This window comes from Scyliorhinus canicula, chromosome 5 (genome assembly GCF_902713615.1).
Source record: "Scyliorhinus canicula chromosome 5, sScyCan1.1, whole genome shotgun sequence".
Classification (NCBI taxonomy): Eukaryota; Metazoa; Chordata; class Chondrichthyes; order Carcharhiniformes; family Scyliorhinidae; genus Scyliorhinus; species Scyliorhinus canicula.
Window position 1 is genome coordinate 79,007,765 of NC_052150.1, and position 22,097 is coordinate 79,029,861.

Here is a 22,097-nt window from a genome sequence, read left to right on the forward strand (position 1 = left end):
ACAGGGCACATATGACAGGGGCGAGGATGAGGATGAGCAAGTTTTTTGGGGCGGAGGACAGATGTGTGAGATGTTCGGGGAGCCCAGCAAACCTCGCCCATATGTTCTGGGCGTGCCTAGCGCTTGCGGAGTTCTGGAAGGGCTTTGCAAAGGTCATGTCCAACGTCCTGGACACTCGGGTAAAACCACGTTGGGGGATAGTCCTCCTCTTGCCAAATTGAGCTTATGTAAGACCCCCCAACTCTTGGCCACCTGAATACCCGAAATACCGAAAACTCCTCTCCATCATCTTGAGCGGCAGCTCCTCCAACCTCTTTTCCTGGCCCCTCGCATGCACCACAAAGAGCTCGCTCTTCCCAACATTAAGCTTATACCCCGAGAAGTCTCCAAACTCCCTGAGGGTCTGCATAACCTCCCCCATCCCCTCCACCGGTTTTGTAATATATAAAAGGCCTTCTCCGCGGCCATAGCTGCCACCACCTCTGCAACCCGCCCCCCGGTCGGGGGGAGACTACCTTTTTCTCTTGCCTCGTTAAAAGTTCTCAACAGCAACGGAGCCAACAGTTCCGTAAACTTCATATAAAATTCAATAGGGAACCCATCCGGTCCCGGGGCCTTATCCGCCAGCATACTCCCCAATCCCTTAACCAGCTCCTCCATCCCAATCGGGGCCCCCAAGCCCTCTACCTGCTCCTCCTCCACCCTCGGAAACCTCAATTGGTCCAGGAAACCGCCGCTCCTTCAACAGCCCCTCCTCGGGGGATTCCGCATATCTCCTATCCACCCTAAGTATCTCTCCTACCAATCTATCCCTCTCCCTCCTCTCCCTCTTCTCTCTGTGAGCCCTGATGGAAATCCGCTCCCCTCTAACCACCACCTTCAGCGCCTCCCAAACCACACTCACCGAGACCTCCCCATTGTCATTGGCCTCCATATACCTCTCTATACATCCCCGGATCCGCCCCCAGACCTCCTCATCCGCCAATAATCGCACGTCCAAGTGCCACAACGGTCACTCGCCCCTTTCATCTCCCATCTCCAGCTCCACCCAGTGTGCGGCGTGATCCGAAATCGCGATGGCCGAATACTCCATCCCCTCTACTCTCGGGATCAGTGCCCTGCTCACCACAAAAAAGTCTATCCGTGAATAGGCCTTGTGCACATGGGAAAAGGAGAACTCCCTCGCCATTGGCCTAGCAATCCTCCACGGATCCACTCCCCCCATCTGATCCATAAACCCCCTCATGACCTTGGCCGCAACTGGCCTCTTACCCGACCTAGACGTAGACCGATCCATTCCCGGGTCCAGTACCGTGTTGAAATCTCCCCCCCCCCCCCCCACCCCCATAATTAGGTTCCCCGCCTCCAAATCTGGGATATCCGACTTAGCATCTGCTTCATATACCCTGCATAGTCCCAATTTGGGGCATATACATTCACCGGCACCACCCGGCCCCCTGAAGCCTACCACTTACCATCACCTACCGGCCCCCTTTATTCGCCACAATGCCCACCGCCTCGAAAGTCACCCGCTTGCTCACCAAAATTGCTACCCCCCCTGTTCTTCGAGTCCAACCCGGAGTGAAAGACCTGCCCTACCCATCCCTTCCTCAGCCTGGTCTGATCCGCAACTTTCAGGTACGTCTCCTGTAGCATGGCTACGGCTGCCTTTAGTCCCTTTAAGTGCGCAAATACCCGGGCCGTCTTGACAGGCCCATTTAGGCCTCTCACATTCCATGTGATCAGCCGGATCAGGGGACCACCCCGCCCCCCTGCCGACTAGCCATCTCCTTTTTTGGGCCAACCACGTGCCCATGCCTCCCGCTCCTTCCAGCTCCCCAGGTGGAGGCTCCCTGCCCCACTTCCTTATTATCTCCAGCTCCCCCTTGGTCCATACAGCAGCAACCCAGTACCATCCCCTCCACCGGCCAAGCAGTTGCTTGACCCCCCTGCTCCCCCCATTGCACTCCCGACTCCCATAAGTCAGCTGACTCCTGCTGACCCCGGCCGCTCCCGCCTCTGCCACAGATCCCCGCAGAATTCCCTCCTAAAACCCCTGCAGACCAATGTGGATTCCAATCCAATACCGCCTCCCCGCCCCTTCTCTTTCCGCGGGAAAAGAAACCCGCGCTCCCAGTCCGGGCTGACCCTGCCTTCTATGGCGCAGCTCCAGTCTCCTGCAACCTCATCCCCATCCCCAGAAGCCCAGGGTTCCCGGCCCCTTCTCTCTCTCGCTCCCTCTCTCTGGTGACGGTCCTGATATGTGACCCACAGTCACGCGGGCTGCAACAGCCCAAGCTTCACCCCATTTCCGTGGAGAACTGCATTGGCCCGATCGAATCCTGCCCTCTTCTTGGCCAGCTCTGCGCTCCAGTCCTGGTAATTGCAAATTTCAGCATTCTCCCACCTGCTGCTCCGCTCCTTCTTCGCCCATCTCTAGACGCACTCCCTGTCGGTGTAGCGGTGAAACCTCACCACCCCAACTCTCGGCGGCTCATTCACCCTCGGTCTCCTCGCCAGGACTCTGTGCACCCCATCCTCCAAGGGCCTCGGGAAGGCTCCCGCGCCCATCAGCGTGCTCAGCGTCGTGGCTACATACGCCCCAGCATCCAACCCTTCCACACCTTCAGGATGACCCAGAATCCGCAAATTCTTCCTTCTCGACCTGTTTTCCAGATCCTCGAATTTCTCTTGCCACTTTTTATGGAGCGCCTCGTGCGCTTCCACCTTCACTGCCAGGCCCAGGATCCCGTCCTCGTTATCAGAGGCCTTCTGCTGCACCTCTTTAATCGCTGTCCCCTGCATCCTCTGACTCTCTACCAGACTTTCTATCGACGCCATCATAGGGGCCAATATCTCTGCCTTCAATTCTGCAATTGAAGCAACTATGTAGGAACTCTTGCTGCTCCCATGACCATTGAGCCCATGCTGCCTGGTCTCTGCCCGCCGCCATCTTGCTTTTACGCACCCGTTCTCCTCTCTTCTCTAATGCCCTTTTGACCGCTCCGCTCCTGGTCCACTCCATACAGTGCTGGAGGGTCCTTACTGCCGTCTTCCCACACCGGGAATCGTCAACCAAGTGCCGCTGGGGCTCCTTAAAAGGGCCCAAAAGTCCGTTTTCGGCGGGAGCTGCCGAATGTGCGACCTACCCAGGCATAGCCGCAATCGGAAGTTCCCTGAACTGTATTTCTAACGGTATGTTGCACCCTATTGTGAAGCGTTTTCGTGGTAATGTTATAAGTGAGAAGTAAATGTGCAAGCGAATTACTCTAACTTCTAATTACGTTACTTATACAACACTGTAACATAGCTAACTAAAGTCAGCTAGTGAACGGTGGTGAGGATGAGAGGAGGGCTGCGGACGTTGGAGCCTGGATAGCAGGCTTCAATGGGCCAATGAGGCGAGCGAGAGGTGAGGGAAGGGATGGATGCTGGGAGATGTTGTTTCAGGGGGAAAGGTAGGGGGGTTCTTGGAAGGGGTTCCATGTTAACAATGGACAGGGGCGGGTCAGGCATATGAGGCAGGGCCCGGTGGTATGATTATGGTGGATAAGAAAGGTGGGGGGGATGTGAGAGACCCCCAGTAAGGATAGTTATGTGGAACGTGAGAGGACTAGGAGGTCTGGTCAAGAGGTCAGGGGTGCTTGCGCATCTTAAAAGTTTGGAAGCCGATGTGGCAATGCTGCAGGAGACTCACTTGAGGGTGAAGGACCAGGTGAGACTTAAAAAGGGTTGGGTTAGTCAAGTGCTTCACTCTGGATTTGATGGAAGGGCTCGAGGGGTAGCGGTGTTGGTCAGCAAAAGGGTACGATTCCAGATGGACAAGGTGGTGGCAGACCAGGGGGGTAGATATGTGATTGTGACAGGGGTGCTGGAGGGGAGATTAGTGGCGCTGCTAAGTGTATACGGTCCCAATTGGGACAATGTGGAATTCGCTGAAGAAGGTGTTTGGGGCCATTCCTGACTTGGGGGCACACAAGCTGGTTGTGGGGGGGGGGACTGGAGCTTGGTGCAGGAGCCAAAGTTGGACAGATCACGGCCGCGCTCGCTGGTCCCATAAAAAGGGGGGGGGGGGGAGGCGCTGGCTGGGCTAATGGTGGAATTGGGAGGGTTGGACCCTTGGAGGTTCCTGCACCCGAGGGAACGGGAGCACTCATCTTTCTCAGCAGTCCAGAAGGTATACTCGTGGATTGACTTTTTTGTGGTGGAAAGGCTTTGCTGGCTGGGGTCAATGGGTTGGAATACTCGGCAATTGCTATGTCAGATCACATGCCACATTGGGAGGCTATGGTGCTGGAGAAGGGGGTAGTGCAGAGGCCGGGGTGGAAACTGGATGTGGGGCTTTTGGGGAAGCAAGTATTCTGTGAGAAAATTGAAAAGGTAATTAAGGAATATGTAGGTTTCAACTGTACGGGTGAGGTGTCGAAGGCTCTGAAGGCGGTGGTGAGGGGTGAGGTAATTTCTTTTAAGGCCAGGGTGGACAAAGAGGAGAGGTTGTAGCGGCAGAGGGTAATAGATGAGATGTTGGAGGTAGATAAGAGTTATGCAGAAGATGGGGACCCAGTGAAGCTGGAAAAGAGGAAGGAACTACAGGCGAGCTTCGACCGACTGTCCACCAGGAAGGCGGTACGCCAACTAAGCCGAGCAAGGGGTGCAGTTTATGAACATGGAGATAAGGCGGGATAAGGTATGTTAGCTGGTCAGCTCAGGAGGGATGCAGCGGCAAGGGAAATTCGTCCGGTGAGGGATAGGGCAAGAAAGTTGGTGGTGGCTCCGGAGCTCATTAACAAGGTTTTTGAGGAGATTTATGAGAGGCTGTACAGGTCAGCCACGGAGACGGTGAGTTGCAGGAATTTCGAGATGGGTTGGAGTCAGGGGAGGGGTCAGGGCTACATTAGAAGGAGCAGGGGATAAAGGATGCGATTGGGAGGATGCAGTCGGGGAAGTGGTAGGGCCGGATGGGTTTCCGGTGGAATATTATAAAAAATTCAAGGATAAGATGGCACCTCTGATGGTGGGGATGTTTGAAGAGGCAATAAGGAAGGGGGTGCTGCCACAAACCTTGGGGCAGGCATCGATTTCACTGTTGCTAAAAAAAATAAGGATCCAACGGAGTGCGGGTCGTTCAGGCCCATATCCCTTCTGAATGTGGACGCAAAAGTATTGGCGAAGGTACTAGCGGGTAGGCTGGAGGAGTGCCTCCCAAAGGTGATAGGTGAGGATCAGACGGGGTTCGTGAAAGGGAGGCAGCTGTTTTCGAACATTAGGAGGGCTTTGAACGTCGTTATGATGCCGGTGGAAGGGAAGGAAACAGGTGGTTGTGGCATTGGATGCCGAGAAGGCGTTTGACCGGGTAAAATGGGGTACCTGATGGCAGTTCTGGAGCAGTTTGGGATTGGACTAAGATTTGTGAACTGAATAAAGTTATTATATAAGGAGCCGAAGGTGAGTGTCCGCACAAACAAATATCGGCTCGAGATACTTTTCTCTCCACCGTAGGACGAGGCAGGGAAGTCCTATGTCCCCCCTGCTGTTTGCACTTGCGATTGAGCCGTTGGCCATCGCATGAAAACGTTCGGGAGCATAGAAAGGAATAGTGTGGGGGTTAGAGTAAAGAGTGTCCTTGTATGCCGACGACTTGCTGCTGTATGTCGGAACCAAGTGCGTCGATAGGAATATTGGAGCTACTGTGAGTATTTGGGTCTTTCTCGGGGTACAAGCTGCACCTGGACAAGAGTGAGTATTTTGTGGTGTCTCGGACGGGGGTGGGGCAGGGGTGGCGGGGCTGCCAATCCATGGGGCAGGGACTCACTTTAGGTAACTGGGGGTGCTGGTTGCCCGGGAGTGGGGGAGGCTTCGCAGGTACAACATCACTAGTTTGGTGGGGAGAGTGAAAGCTGATCTGGCAAGGTGGGATGGTCTCCATCTGTCACTGGCGGGTCGGGGTACAGGCGGTTAAAATGAATGTGTTGCTGTGATTTCTGTTTATTTTTCAATGTCTACCGATTTTCCTCCCAAAGGCTTTTTTCAGGGAGATTGAGGGAAGGATTACCTCATTCATATGGGGAGGGAAGATGGCCAGAGTGAGGAAGGTGCTGCTACAGAGGGCAAGGCAGGCAGGGGGTTTGGGTCTCCAGAACCTGATGTACTACTACTGGGCGGCGAATGTGGAGAAGGTGCGGAGCTGGGTCAGAGGGGTTGATTCCCAGCGGGTCAGAATGGAGGAGAGTTTGTGCAAGGGGTCGGGACTGAAAGCACTAGCTCCGGGGAAATACTCAGGAGGAGTATTTGCTGGAGGAGGTGCTGACGACAAGGGGCTGGAGAAGGGGGCAGTGTCAGCGGTGTGCGGAGCTATTTTGGAAGAGGGTAAGGCACAACTGGAAGGGATCAAAGCAAAGTGGGAGGAAGAGTTGGGAGAGGAGGAGGGGTTCTGGTGTGAGGTTCCCCGGAGAGTGAATGCCTCCACCTCATGTGCGAGGTTGGGGCTGATACAGCTGAAGGTGGTATACAGAGCGCACCTCACGAGGGAGAGGATGAGCCGATTCTTTGAAGGAGTAGAAGATGTGTGTGATCGTTGCGGGGGGGGAGGGGGGGGCACTAATCACGTTCATATGCAGCAGAGGGCAGCAGAGCAGAGCTACTGATCAGCTGTTCTGGGGAAATTTGCATACGTGCAGTGCGGTCAGCCTAATTCGAAGGTGAACCTGCGAAGGAGACCCAAGGAGTTTGAGTGAAGGCGAGTATCCAGCAGAGGGCAGCAGAGCAGAGCTACTGATCAGCTGTTCTGGGGAAATTTGCATACGTGCAGTGCAGTCAGCCTAATTTGAAGGTGGTTTGTGGAGGGGCTGTTGTCAAGTGACAGTTAAACCCGAAACACTTCGTCAGTGTTTCCCACCCTACCTCCTCCTCTAACCAAAAAAAAACCACGGTTGTTGGGAAGCGGGAGCAGGGGCCTGTCGTGAAGGTGAGTGAGTGCCTTTAAATTTGCTTACCTTTCAGCGGCAGCAGGGTTTGAGGGAATATCAGGTAAGCTCTTCCTTTCTTTTTCTTTGGTTTTTTTTAAAATCTAGAGGTGATGTCAGGGAAGGCAGTACAATGCTCCTCCTACAGAATGTTTGAGGTGAGGGACGCCGTCAGTGTCCCTGCTGATTTCATCTGTGGGAAGTGCACCCAACTCCAGCTCCTCAAAAACCGTGTTGGGGACCTGGAGCTTGAGCTGGATGAACTTCGGATCATTCGGGAGGCAGAGGGGGTCATAGATAGGAGCTTCAGGGAAGTAGTTACACCAAAGACTGGAGATAGATGGGTAACTGTAAGAGGGACTGGGAAGAAGCAGTCAGTGCAGGGACCCCCTGCGGCCGTTCCCCTGAGTAACAAGTATACCGTTTTGGATACTTGTGGGGGGGACGACTTACCAGGGGTAAGCCATGGGGTACGGGCCTCTGGCACGGAGTCTGTCCCTGTTGCTCAGAAGGGAAGGGGGGAAAGGAGTAGAACATTAGTAATTGGGGACTCAATAGTCAGGGGCACAGATAGGAGGTTTTGTGGGAGCGAGAGAGACTCGCGTTTGGTATGTTGCCTCCCAGGTGCAAGGGTACGTGATGTCTCGGATCGTGTTTTCCGGGTCCTTAAGGGGGAGGGGGAGCAGCCCCAAGTCGTAGTCCACATTGGCACTAACGACATAGGTAGGAAAGGGGACAAGGATGTCAGGCAGGCCTTTAGGGAGCTAGGATGGAAGCTCAGAGCGAGAACAAACAGAGTTGTTATCTCTGGGTTGTTGCCCGTGCCACGTGATAGTGAGATGAGGAATAGGGAGAGAGAGCAATTAAACACGTGGCTACAGGGATGGTGCAGGCGGGAGGGATTCAGATTTCTGGATAACTGGGGCTCTTTCTGGGGAAAGTGGGACCTCTATAGACAGGATGGTCTACATCTGAACCTGAGGGGCACCAATATCCTGGGGGGGAGATTTGTTAGTGCTCTTTGGGGGGGTTTAAACTAATTCAGCAGGGGCATGGGAACCTGGATTGTAGTTTTGGGGTACGGGAGATTGAGAGTATAGAGGTCAGGAGCACAGATTTGACTTCGCAGGAGGGTGCCAGTGTTCAGGTAGGTGGTTTGAAGTGTGTCTACTTCAATGCCAGGAGTATACAAAATAAGGTAGGGGAACTGGCAGCATGGGTTGGTACCTGAAACTTCGATGTTGTGGCCATTTCAGAGACATGGATAGAGCAGGGACAGGAATGGTTGTTGCAGGTTCCGGGGTTTAGGTGTTTTAGTTAGCTCAGAAAAGGGGGCAAAAGAGGGGGAGGTGTGACGCTGCTAGTCAAGGACAGTATTACGATGGCGGAAAGGATGCTAGATGGGGACTCTTCTTCCGAGGTAGTATGGGCTGAGGTTAGAAACAGGAAAGGAGAGGTCACCCTGTTGGGAGTTTTCTATAGGCCACCTAATAGTTCTAGGGATGTAGAGGAAAGGATGGCGAAGATGATTCTGGAAAAGAGCGAAAGTAACAGGGTAGTTGTTATGGGAGACTTTAACTTTCCAAATATTGACTGGAAAAGATATAGTTCGAGTACATTAGATGGGTCGTTCTTTGTACAATGTGTGCAGGAGGGTTTCCTGACACAATATGTTGACAGGCCAACAAGAGGCGAGGCCACATTAGATTTGGTTTTGGATAATGAACCAGGCCAGGTGTTAGATCTGGAGGTAGGTGAGCACTTTGGAAACAGTGACCACAATTTGGTGACCTTTACGTTAGTGATGGAAAGGGATAAGTATACCCCGCAGGGCAAGAGTTATAGCTGGGGGAAGGGCAATTATGATGCCATTAGACATGACTTAGGATGTGTAGGTTGGAGAAGTAGGCTGCAAGCGATGGGCACACTGGATATGTGGAGCTTGTTCAAGGAACAGCTATTGCATGTTCTTGATAAGTACGTACCAGTCAGGCAGGGAGGAAGGGGTCGAGCGAGGGAACCGTGGTTTACCAAATAAATGGAATCTCTTGTTAAGAGGAAGAAGGAGGCCTATGTGAAGATGAGGCGTGAAGTTTCAGTTGGGGCGCTTGATAGTTACAAGGAAGCGAGGAAGGATCTAAAGAGAGAGCTAAGACGAGCAAGGAGGGGACATGAGAAGTCTTTGGCAGGTAGGATCAAGGAAAACCCAAAAGCTTTCTATAGGTATGTCAGGAATAAAAGAATGACTAGGGTAAGAGTAGGGCCAGTCAAGGACAGTGGTGGGAAGTTGTGTGTGGAGGCTGAGGAGATAAGCAAGATACTAAATGAATACTTTTCGTCAGTATTCACTCAGGAAAAAGATAATATTGTGGAGGAGAATGCTGAGACCCAGGCTATTAGAATAGATGGCATTGAGGTGCGTCGGGAAGAAGTGTTGGCAATTCTGGACAAGGTGAAAATAGATAAGTCCCCGGGGCCTGATGGGATTTATCCTAGGATTCTCTGGGAAGCCAGGGAAGAGATTGCTGAGCCTTTGGCTTTGATTTTTAGGTCATCATTGGCTACAGGAATAGTGCCAGAGGACTGGAGGATAGCAAATGTGGTCCCTTTGTTCAAGAAGGGGAGTAGAGATAACCCCGGTAACTATAGGCCGGTGAGCCTAACATCTGTGGTGGGTAAAGTCTTGGAGAGGATTATAAAAGATACGATTTATAATCATCTAGATAGGAATAATATGATTAGGGATAGTCAGCATGGTTTTGTGAAGGGTAGGTCATGCCTCACAAACCTTATCGAGTTCTTTGAGAAGGTGACTGAACAGGTAGACGAGGGTAGAGCAGTTGATGTGGTGTATATGGATTTCAGTAAAGCGTTTGATAAGGTTCCCCACATTCGGCTATTGCAGAAAATACGGAGGCTGGGGATTGAGGGTGATTTAGAGATGTGGATCAGAAATTGGCTAGTTGAAAGAAGACAGAGAGTGGTAGTTGATGGGAAATGTTCAGAATGGAGTTCAGTTACGAGTGGCGTACCACAAGGATCTGTTCTGGGGCCGTTGCTGTTTGTCATTTTTATAAATGACCTAGAGGAGGGCGCAGAAGGATGGGTGAGTAAATTTGCAGACAACACTAAAGTCGGTGGAGTTGTAGACAGTGCGGAAGGATGTTGCAGGTTACAGAGGGACATAGATAAGCTGCAGAGCTGGGCTGAGAGGTGGCAAATGGAGTTTAATGTGGAGAAGTGTGAGGTGATTCACTTTGGAAAGAATAACAGGAACGCGGAATATTTGGCTAATGGTAAAATTCTTGGTAGTGTGGATGAGCAGAGGGATCTCGGTGTCCATGTACATAGATCCCTGAAAGTTGCCACCCAGATTGATAGGGTTGTGAAGAAGGCCTATGGTGTGTTGGCCTTTATTGGTAGAGGGATTGAGTTCCGGAGCCATGAGGTCATGTTGCAGTTGTACAAAACTCTAGTACGGCCGCATTTGGAGTATTGCGTACAGTTCTGGTCGCCTCATTATAGGAAGGACGTGGAAGCTTTGGAACGGGTGCAGAGGAGATTTACCAGGATGTTGCCTGGTATGGAGGGAAAATCTTATGAGGAAAGGCTGATGGACTTGAGGTTGTTATCGTTAGAGAGAAGAAGGTTAAGAGGTGACTTAATAGAGGCATACAAAATGATCAGAGGGTTAGATAGGGTGGACAGCAAGAGCCTTCTCCCGCAGATGGAGGTGGCTAGCACGAGGGGACATAGCCTTAAATTGAGGGGTAATAGATATAGGACAGAGGTCAGAGGTGGGTTTTTTACGCAAAGAGTGGTGAGGCCGTGGAATGCCCTACCTGCAACAGTAGTGAACTCGCCAACATTGAGGGCATTTAAAAGTTTATTGGATAAGCATATGGATGATAAGGGCATAGTGTAGGTTAGATGGCCTTTAGTTTTTTTTCCATGTCGGTGCAACATCGAGGGCCGAAGGGCCTGTACTGCGCTGTATCGTTCTATGTTCTATGTTTTGGTCCTGTCCAAAGCTAGAGGAGTACTGGAAGGAGGTTTTTAGGGTAATTTCCAAGGTGGTGCACATGAAACTGGACCCGGGTCCCCAGGAGGCCATATTCGGGGTGTTGGACCAGCCAGGGTTGGAAACAGTGCAGAGGCAGATATCGTAGCCTTCACCTCGTTGATCGCCCGAAGGCGGATCCTGATGGTATGGAGAGTAGCCTCTCCACCCGTGCCCTGGCGTGGGGGGGGGGGGGGGGGGGGGGTGGGGGGGGCCTGTTGGAATACTTCACCCTTTAGAAGGTTAAGTTCGAGCTGAGGGGAAGCTCGGAGTGGTTCTACAAATTATGGGCATTATTTATTATGCACTTTCAAGAACTGGATAACATCGAACATTTGTTGGGGGGAGGGGGCTGTGTATATTAAGGATGACTATGGGTAATTCCTGATTCCTTTCTGTCATTTGTTTGTGTAAACATGCGGGCTGATGTTTGGGGGTTGGTGGGAGGATGGGATCGTTGTTATTATGGGGATTGACATATCTGTTGCTGATTGTTGTTTATTGTTGGTGGGTGTAAATTTGGGAGAAAATGTGAAAAAGGAGGAGAATAAAAATATTTTTAAAAATACAATACTGAAACATATCTTCTGACTCATCCAGTGCATTTATGCTGCAACGAGCCTCCTCCTTTATTTCCTCGTCTAACTCTTATCAGCACAGCCCTTTCACCTCGTGCTTATCTAGCCTCCCTTTAAATACATCTAAACTATTCACTGCAACCACGCCCCTGTGGCAATTAATTCCAGATTTTCATGAGCCTCTGGTAAAAGTTTCTTCTGAAAATTTTATTTGATTTCTTGGTGACGATCTTGACCTCTTCCCCACAAGTGGAAGCAATTTCTGTTTATTCTGTTTCCTAGTTCTAAAGGCCAATATTGGGTCATTACCCTACCCCAGTCTTCTCTTTTCAAGAGACAATAGGAGATCTGTTCATCCTCTTCTGAGAGGTTGCCCCTTGCATTTCTGATATCTGTTTATATCTTTTTTGCATCGTCTACATCTTTTTGTGGTCTAACCAAGTTTCTGTATATGTTTAGCATAATTTTACTTTTCAATTATATCCTCCATAAATAAACCATAGTGCTTGATTTTAACATAGCATATACAGTGAAGAAGGAGGCCATTCCGCCCATCGGGTCTGCACCGACCCACTTAAGCCCTCACTTCCACCCTATCCCCGTAAACCCTCACTTCCACTCTAGCTCTGTAACCTTTTGGTGACTAAGGGCAATTTATCATGGCCAATCCACCTAACCTGCACATCTTTGGACTGTGGGAGGAAACCGGAGCACCCGGAGGAAACCCACGCACACACGGGGAGAACGTGCAGACTCCGCACAGACAGTGACCCAGCAGGGAATCGAACCTGGGACTCTGGTGCTGTGAAGCCACAGTGCTAACCCCCCCCACCACCACCACCACCACCACCACCTCCAATTTGGTATCATCTTCAAATCTAGAAATTAAGTTTTTTATTCTAAAGTCTACATTCATATAAAGTTTGAACAATAATGATACCAACATTGTTCCTGGCTGATACTCCCTCCACCAAATACTCCCTCCATCAAATACAAAATGAATTGAGGCCAGTTGCAGCACCCAGCCGGGAGGTTAGCTAATTCGGCATGTAATGGAAACTCAGCCTTTGACCCTTTTTATGGTATACATGGCTAAATTACCTGACTTATAAATTAAGCCAACTGCCAAGGCTTTAAAAACAATATTTCAAAATTTAACAAAATTCTGCTTTCTTTGTATATCTCTGTTAATACTAAGTGCATCGATTAAAAAGGCTTGCATTTTAAGGTAAAACCTTGATGGTGGATGATTTGGATAGTTTGACATGGTGTCATTCACATCAGATTGGAGCCATCATGTTTGCTATGAGTTCTATAATAAATGAAAGTTAGTGAACTAATCTTGTGTTCTATCATAATAGACATGGAATCTCTACAGTGCAGAAGGAGGCCATTCAGTCCACCGAGTCTGCACAGGCCGTTGGAAAGAGCACCTTACTTAGGCTCACCCCCTGCCATATCCCCGTAACCCCACCTAACCTGCACAACTTTGGACACGAAGGGCCAATTTGAGCATGGCCAATCCACCTGACCTGCACATTTTTCGACTGTGCGAGAAACCAGATCACCCGGTTTAAACCCCCCACACAGTCACCCAAGGCCGTAATTGAACCCAGGTCCTTGGCACTGTGAGGCAGCAGTGCTAACCACTGCTGCTATGCCACCCAAAGTACACTGTGTCTCTTGACTATTACCAAAATAAAATACGGAGTTTTGTGATTATTTTGTCTGGTTGTACTGTTTTAAACAGATGTTTTGTGATAATTTATAATTCAGCATCAAAATTTGTTTAAATAATTGGCCCAACAGATGCCAAGGTGCGAAGCCGAGATTTTGAATTGCACCATTTCTTGGTGCGGGTGATCAAACAAAAACATAGAACAAGCACAAAACATAAAAATTGGAATCATACTGTTGTTCAGCAGCCTTAGAAAAGTTATACGCTGACATGAACTAACTCCGCAGACGAGGCGTTGAGCCCTTTAGACCTTCTTAGTTGTGCCTAAACCTATTGAGCCAGCATTTAATACAAGTCCACTTGTGTACTGTCAGCTGTTAAAGCTATGTTGCAATTATTGGCATTTGTTTAAGTCGCCCTTTTTAATCAGCTTAATAAAATTTAGTTACAGTATCTAAAAATGAATTCCATGCTCTGGTCTCCCAACAGTAAACACGTCTTGTGCTTTATCTCTCAGTAGGCTTTCAAAAGTCTGCTCGAACCTACCACTTTGATCTCTCATTTGGTCACCTGCTGATGTTCGGAAATCAGTTTCTGCGAGTGTTTCAATTCCCCTTGTGAAGTGCCCTGGAATATTTTGACTTGTTTGAAAGACTATGTAACTGTCAAAAGTATTAAAATGTTATTTAAACACATTTCTGAGGGAGGTTATACTTTTAATTTTACAGAAAGTGTGCTGAAGAATGGATGTAGTTCATGCTCCACTGCCATCAAACAGCACGATGCAAACATCTAATTTTGCTCATGTAATCTTTCAAAATGTGGCGAAAAGTTACCTCCCTCATGCTCCTCTTGAATGTCATTACATACTGACTCCATACATTAAGCCACATCAAAAAGACTGGGTTGGCATCTTTAAGGTAAGTGCTCGTGACTGTTGTACTTTTAAAATGTTGTAATTATCATATTACAGTCGAGTTGCTGACTTTTTTTCTTTTAAGGAGTTGGCAGAACTTGTGCTTAATTGATTCAACTATGTATTAAATGTAACAACCAGTTGATCTGTGCACCCCACACTTGAGTCAAAACAAAGCATACATTTTTGGGTCAAGATGGTTTACGGGGGGAATAATTGAAGGGAATAGGAGAGGAAACGAGTGAAGGTGGATGTGTGTAGAAGATGGTGCTGGGGTTGAATGGGTAGTCCCAAAAGCACATTGGAGTTCCCTCCTTTTCTTCTCCCCCTCCACCATTCCTCCCCTCTCCTTTCTACCTCTTTGCCTTCCTCCTCCTTTCCTTTCTGTCAACAAGGGCATGGAATTTAGTTCAGAAATTTGCTTTGGGTGAAGAGTTGAGGATATGGTAATGAAATGTTAGCTATTGAAGAGGAATCTAGTGGGGGAGAGAATGAAAATGTGTGTCATGGTGGCACGGTGGTTAGCACTGTTGCTTCACAGCGCCAGGGTCTCAGGTTCAATTCCCACCTTGGGTCACTGTCTGGCACGTTCTCCCTGTGTCTGCGTGGGTTTCCTCTCAAGTCCTGAAAGACGTGCTGTTAGGTGAATTGGGCATTCTGAATTCTCCTTCAGTGTACCCGAACAGGTGCCAGAGTGTGGCGACTAGGGGATTTTCACAGTAATCTCATTGCAGTGTTAATGTAACCCTACTTGTGACAATAATAGTATGGCACAGTGGTTTGCACTGTTGCTTCACAACGCCAGGGTCCCAGGTTTGATTCTCAGCTTGGGTCACTGTCTGTGTGGCGTCTGCACGTTCTCCCCGTGTCTCCATGGGTTTCCTCCGGGTGCTGTGGTTTCCTCCCACAAGTCCCGAAAGACGTGCTGTTAGGTAATTTGGACATTCTGAATTCTCCCTCTGTGTACCTGAACAGGCACCAGAATGTGGCGACTATTTATGTAGTAACTTCATTACAGTGTTAATGTAAGTCTGCTTGTGACACTAATAAATATTATAAGTGGGAGGTTCTGCTGACTTTCTTCATAGTGCTGAAGAATCTTCTCAGCAGGAGGTGGCAGAATTTTAAATTAATGTTGGGAGGGATTGCTGTTCAGCAGAAGGAAATCACCCCAGTTATTACTCAGTGGACAGGTTGTATTGGCAGGGGCATTTCTTATTAAGCCCGATCTTGGTGATGTGCGGTTGATGTTCTGCAGAGGTGTGAGCGGGATGTTCTTGTCCTGCCCACCGTGGGAAACATCATAGGTGGATTGGAAAATTTAACAGACCAGCAAAAGGTCCATTGACTTGTGCGACCAGAAAATCCTGGCCGTGATATTTGAAATGGGCAATTCTGGGTGCGTCTGATGGTTTATTTTCAATCAAAGACTCCTTGATACTATAAGCTTTACATAAAGCTGCACATGTATTGTGTCAAAGGAATTCAGACTTTGTCCTGTTGCCAGTTTGTGCTTTGCATTTTGGGGAAATAAGTAGGTAACCTGTGCATCTAATTTTATCTTTGAACATGGTCTTAACCATTACATTCCTCCCTCCATTTATGCACAAGGTTGAAGTTGATGTCCCAATGTCGAATGGGCTCCATCTGTTGCCTTGTTGGACTGATGGGGTATAAATCTTTCATCCAGTCAGATATTTGTTTTTACTTGTTTTTATTGGATGGAGGGAGAGGGCAGTAGCCTGTTGTGTAATGAATGGGATAGTCCCAGCACAGGTGGTCACATAAAGTGGCCCTTGGATCCTGCCTTCAGGTTCTCATATTTAACCACCTATCTTTTCAAAATATTTAATAAGTGGGCAGCACGGTGGCACAGTGGGTTAGCCCTGCTGCCTCATGGCGCCGAAGTCCCAGGTTCGATCCCGGCTCTGGGTCACTGTCCATGTGGAGTTTGCACATTCTCCCATGTTTGCGTGGGTTTCACCCCCACAACCCAAAAGATGTGCAGGCTATTGGCCATGCTAAATTGCCCCTTAATTGGAGAAAATGAATTGGGTACTCTAAATTTATATTAAAAAAAAATCATAAGATGAAAATTCATAACAAATTTAGAATACCAAATTCTTTTTTTGTTCCAATTAAAGGGGCAGTTTAGCATAGCCAATCCAATAGCAGAACATCTTTGGGTTCTGAGACACAGGAGAATGTGCAAACTCCAAACGGACAGTTACCCGGGGCCGCGATTGAACCCGGGTCCTTGGCGCCGAGTAGTGCTAACCACTGCACCACCGTGCTATCCTAAAATACATAAAAAGTTAATGCTGTTTTTGGTTTTAAAGATTGGAAATAATAATATTTTGGGAAGTAAGAAACATCCATTGTTTTTTCTTTTGATTTTTGAGAACATCGTAACCTAGGTAAACAAATTGCATTGAGTAATCAGTGAATATGTTTTCTCACTGGAGAAGATGAAACTGCACTTTTGAATAATGTTCTTTTAACTAAAGTCTTGTAATAGTTGAAAATTGTTTCCTTATTCTTTTATGTTCTTTATAACTTCAGAATTTTTTAACAGTACAGAGATGTGTAACCATAAGAATGATACATTTTTAGAACAAAAAAAGCAGAAAATCAAATGTGCAGAAGGAATCGTTGGGCTAATTATACACACCCTTGCTAAAATAAGACCTAATAAACCGAACCGATTTTAAACATGTTGATTTTTTGGTCGAACAGGGTGTGCAGAATGATGGTGAAATAGATGACAAGTAGGCAAAGAGATTGAGCTTTGCATACTGTTTAATCTCTGGAAACAGTGACCTTCAATGGAGAAGCAATTTCTGGCCAATTCATTGGATTCACGTATTCGTTTTTAAAAAATGTTTTTAAAAAATAATAATAATTTCAATTAAGGGATAATTTAGTGTGGCCAATCCACCTACCCTGCACATCTTTGGGTTGTAGGGGTAAGACTGATGCAGTCACACTGAGAATGTACAAAATCCACACAGACAGTGACCAGGGCTGGGTTTGAATCCGGGTCTTTGGTGCCATGAGGCTGCAGTGCTAATCACTGTGCCGCCCTCTGATTCACACATTTGTAGAGGAGTCTGGCACCTCTTGAATTCGCCTTAACTGGGGAAGAATGAAGTTGATTGTGTTTGAAGGCAAAATTCATGCAAACTGTATTGGAAGAGATTGTCACAAAGCACATAGCAAAGATGTGCTTTATCCCAGATTAGGGATAATCTAAAAAGTCTGATTAATCTCTATCCAGATCCAGCATTTTATCAGTATGGTTAATTCAACCATGTGGTTTAACTCAGTTGTTCTGTTTATGCTTATAGATTTGTAATTCTCCAAACGGGTACTAGACCTAACACTTTATTATAATTCACGACTTCCATTTAATTAAATTTTTTTTTTGCAGTCTGATTTGTTTGTAAATTGACATTCACCAGTTGGTCTTTGTAGAAGCTACTGCTGATGGTTTGCAACACATATCTGCATCTTCTCCGTTCTTCCTCTAGTTATTCTTCACAATATAAATGAATAGAAGAGAGCAACAACAACATTGGTCAAATGTCCAGAAGATAATACAGTGGATGCTAGATTCTTGTTCTTTTAGCAGTGGCTCCTCCATAAAAGTTTTACTCAGTGATTTTATTCCTTGTCAGAACCTGCATCATATCTGAAATTCCGTGGTGCGTTCCTGGCCTTCAACTCTGCTTGCTGTCTGATTGCAACTATCTCGCAAGGTCCTGACCAAATCAGCTTCACTTTCTCTGCTCTGCCTAGTTATTCCTGGAATGAGATCCAGCCTCAAGCAGCTGAATGTCCTGACCCCTTCCTCTGACAATATCAAGGAAAGAAAATCTGGGTTTTCTCACCCTTTTTTCCTCTGTATCTGAAGGTGCTCACTCATGCTGGAGTTAGCACCACTAGCTAATAGTACTAGCCGGTACCACATCCAATGACCATTCCTGATTTGATTTATGACATTTGCCAGTGATTGTTGGGAGACAGTTCAACTGCAAGTGCTGTGCGTATAGATGTTACTCTTAAGACCCTGTCCATCAAGTTGCAAAAGACAGGAGCCAAGGTCCAGAGACAAGACTGAATGTAAATCATTGAGAAGAGAGTGCAGTTGCCAATCTGGAAAAATTACATAAACTAGCCCATCTTCTGAATGGATAATCTCAGATCTGGTGAGCCACTTGGAAAAGGTTGGGAAATAATTTTGACTGCCTTAAATAGACATGGATTTGAGTTGAGTTGAGTTATTACCATCAAAGTAATAAATAAAAATGTTTCATTGAAATTTGATGTTTTGTTAAATGGATTTCACTTGTGAAAATCAGTCCAAATAAATGGCTTATGGAGTATAATGGAGAAAGCATGAACTTCTCCACTTTGGCAGGAAGATTTAAAAAGCAGTATTCAATTTAAATGGAGAGAAATTGCAGAACACTGGGGTACACAAGAATCTGGGCGTCCTGGTACATCAATCATGAAAAGCAGGTACAGCAAATTACTTGGTGCATGTTCTGCACAGTAAATTCTATGAAACTCGTATGATTAGGAAGGCATCTAGAATGTTGGTGTTTATCGCAAGGTAGATAGAATATGAAAGCCCAGATAACAGCAGGTGTACAGGGCCTTGGTGAGACCACATTTGGAGTGCTGTGTACGGTTTTGATCTCCTTATTTGAAAAAAGATAATTGCTTTTGAAGCTGTTCAGGGAAGGTTCACTCAACTGGCTCCCAGGATGAGGGGGCTGTCTTATGAGCAATGTTAGACAAGCTGGGCATGTATCTATTGAGTTTAGAAAAATGAGAAGTGGTCTCAATGAAATGCAAAGATCCTGAGGGGATTTGACAGGTGGATGCTGAGAGGATCTTCTCCCAAAGGGGAGAAACTAGAACTAGGGAGCACAGTTTAAAGATAAATGGTCTCTCATTTAAGACAAAGGTGAGAAGAGTTTTTTTCTTAGTCTGGAATTCTGTTCCCCAGAGAGCAGGGGAACTGAATATATTTAAGGCTGAATTAGATAGATTCTTGATTGGTAAGTGAGGCAAAGGCTATAAACGGTCGGCAGGAAAGTAGAGTTGTGACAAACATCAGCTCAGTATCCAATTTTTTTTTTCCAATTAAGGGGCAATTTAGCGTGGCCAATCTACCTAACCTGAACATCTTTGGATTGTGGGGTGAAACCCCCACACACGGGGAGAAGGGGCAAACTCCTTACAGATAGTGATCCGGGATCGAACCAGGGTCCTTGGCGCTGTAGGCAGCAGTGCTAACCAGTGCTAACCACTGCGTTACGATGACGCCCAGCCATGAGCTTATTAAATGATTTTAAAAATAAATTTGGAATACCCAATTCATTTTTTCCAATTACGGGGCAATTTATCCACCTAGCCTGCAGATCTTTGTGTTGTAGGGGCGAAACCCACGCAAACGCGGGGAGAATGTGCAAACTCCACAGTGACCCAGAGCCGTGATCGAACCTGGGACCTCGGCGCCATGAGGCTACAGGGCTAACCCACTGCGCCACCTTGCTGTCCGAGCTTATTAAATGTTAGAGGTTCATGCTGTTGAGGATCTTGGTTCGATTCCGGCCTGGGTCATTCTCTCTGTGGAGTTTGATGTGGAGATGCTGGCGTTGGACTAGGGTGGGCAAGTAAGAAGTCTTACAACACACGGTTAAAGTCCAACTGGTTTGTTTGGAATCACTAGCTTTTGGAGCATAACTCCTTCCTCGGGTGAATGAAGAGGTGGGTCCCACAACTACATATATAGACAATGATGCAAGATGATACTTTTGAGTGTGAGTCTTTGCAGGTAAGTATGTCTTTACAGGTCTAGACGGAGCCACTGACGAGAGGGATAACCCCAGGTTAAAGATGTGTGAATAGTCTCAAGCCAGGACAATTTCTAGGATTTTGCAAGCCCAGGCCAGATAGTGGTAGGTGAATGTAATGCAACATGAATCCAATGACCCGGTTGAGGCTGTTCTCATGCTTGCGGAACTTGGCTACTTGGCTATCAGTTTCTGCTTGCCGATTCTACGTGTCGTGCGTCCTGAAGGCCGCCTTGGTGAATGCTTACCCAAAGATCAGGGAGTGAATGTCCTTGACTGCTGAAGTGTCCACTGACTGGAAGGGAACATTCCTGCCTGGTGATTGTCGCCCGATGTCCATTCATCCGTTGTCGCCACGTCTGCATGGTCTCTCCAATGAACCATGCCTCTGGACATCCTTTCCTGTGGAGTTTGCACATTCTCCCCCTTTCTGCATGGATCTCACCCGCACAACCCAAAGATGTGCAGCGTAGATGGATTGGCCATGCTAATTTGCCCTTTTTATTGGGGGAGAAAATGTTTTTAAAAAACTTAAATGTTAGAGGGGCTAAATAGCTCCTAATTCTGTTGTTCATATTTGCAACCACCAATAAACATTCCCACTGGAATCTGCATGTGTTGGAAAATTTTATTGAAAAAATTGATAATATAGAGTTGTGATTTTTTTTTTGTAAAAATATTGTTTGCATTAGATATAAACTGTATTGTAAAGCTAATAGACCATCTTACATTTCAAGATTTTGTAAGCAAATAAGATTTCAAACTTGGTTTTATTCCTTTTTCATCAGCCCCACACTTGAGGAGTTTTGCTATACCTTTTGATCAATCAGAATGAGCGTAAAACGTTGGATGAAACAGTTGTCTTGCAGTCATTAACGTTCAAACTCATTCTTGCTCAATCTGGTTTGGAAGACCAGCAATTGATAAGGCTGTGACCCAAAGCTGGCTGTTTCCACCCAGATTGGCTGGCTGCTGTTTTTCTCTGTAATTGTTGCTTCATGCAATTTTACAGTAGCTTCCAAGTGCAGGTTGATTTATAGCATTATAATCTAGAAAAGAATTGCAAGCCATAATAGTGATATGTACTTTAAATCATTTAATGGAGTTCTGTTTCTAAAGGTATATTAGACATCTCTAGTGCCATCTTGTGGCAGTGTTTGTAGATTACATGATTAAGGAATTCATTTCTAAAAGTGTTGGAGAAACACAGCCGATCTGGCAGCATCTGTGGAGAGAAAGAGAGACCGAAATGGACTGAATCTTCCAAGTCCAATTTCATTCTTCTTTGGAACTCAAACTTCCAAAGAAGAGTCATATTGGACTTGAAACATTAACTCTGCTTCTCTCTCCACGAATGTGCCAAACCGGCTGGTTTTTCCAGCACTTGTTTTTATTTCAGATCTCCAGCATTTGCAGTATTTTGCTTTTATTTGCTTTTCTATATTGGTATTTTGTATGGACAAGTAGACTATTTCTGAATGAATTGTATATGATTTTATATGATGTCCTAAATATTTATAAAATTCAAAGATTAGAATCAGTGCATGATACAAATGACATAATTTGACTGCACTTCTTTCTTTCTAGTCAGCATCTTTTTATTCTGTATTTTATTCTGTGATCATATGCCAGCAAACTTCACATTTAGATTTCTACTTCTTTTCCTTTGCTTTCTCTCTTTTCCTCTTCTGCAATTGTGCCATGTTTTCTCTTGTTTCCCTGAATGTTCTCTGACTAGCTAAGTTAAAGAGAAGTGTACAATTGCAAAGAGTCTCGATGAAGGATGTTTGCATTGTTAGGGTTATCTGAATAAACTGCAGAATGTATTAAAGCTGTGAAACAAGGGGTTTGCCTCTGCCCAAGATTTGTTCTGTCCTGAAGATGTTCAGCCATACTTCTATAGTATACTACCAAATGTCTCTATTAAACCCCTTGTTATCTTGTTCAAGGGGATGTTCCTCACATAAAGCCTAAATAATGGCTATTAGGGTATTTGAAAACTGAGAGATAATATTTACTGAGATCGAAATATTTACTGG

At 46.8% G+C, this 22,097-nt stretch overlaps 1 protein-coding gene across 2 annotated transcripts in view; it reads left to right on the forward strand.

Moving 5' to 3' along the window:
- Positions 1-13,974: 13,974 nt before the first annotated feature.
- Positions 13,975-22,097, forward strand: part of LOC119966079 (tax1-binding protein 1-like) — a 142,519-nt gene continuing 134,396 nt past the window's right edge. For both annotated transcript variants that reach the window (XM_038797269.1, XM_038797270.1), the window contains exon 1: positions 13,975-14,198. In XM_038797269.1, coding sequence (XP_038653197.1) covers positions 14,022-14,198 — 177 coding nt within the window. In that variant the 5' untranslated portion in view covers positions 13,975-14,021. The remainder of the gene's footprint in view (positions 14,199-22,097) is intronic.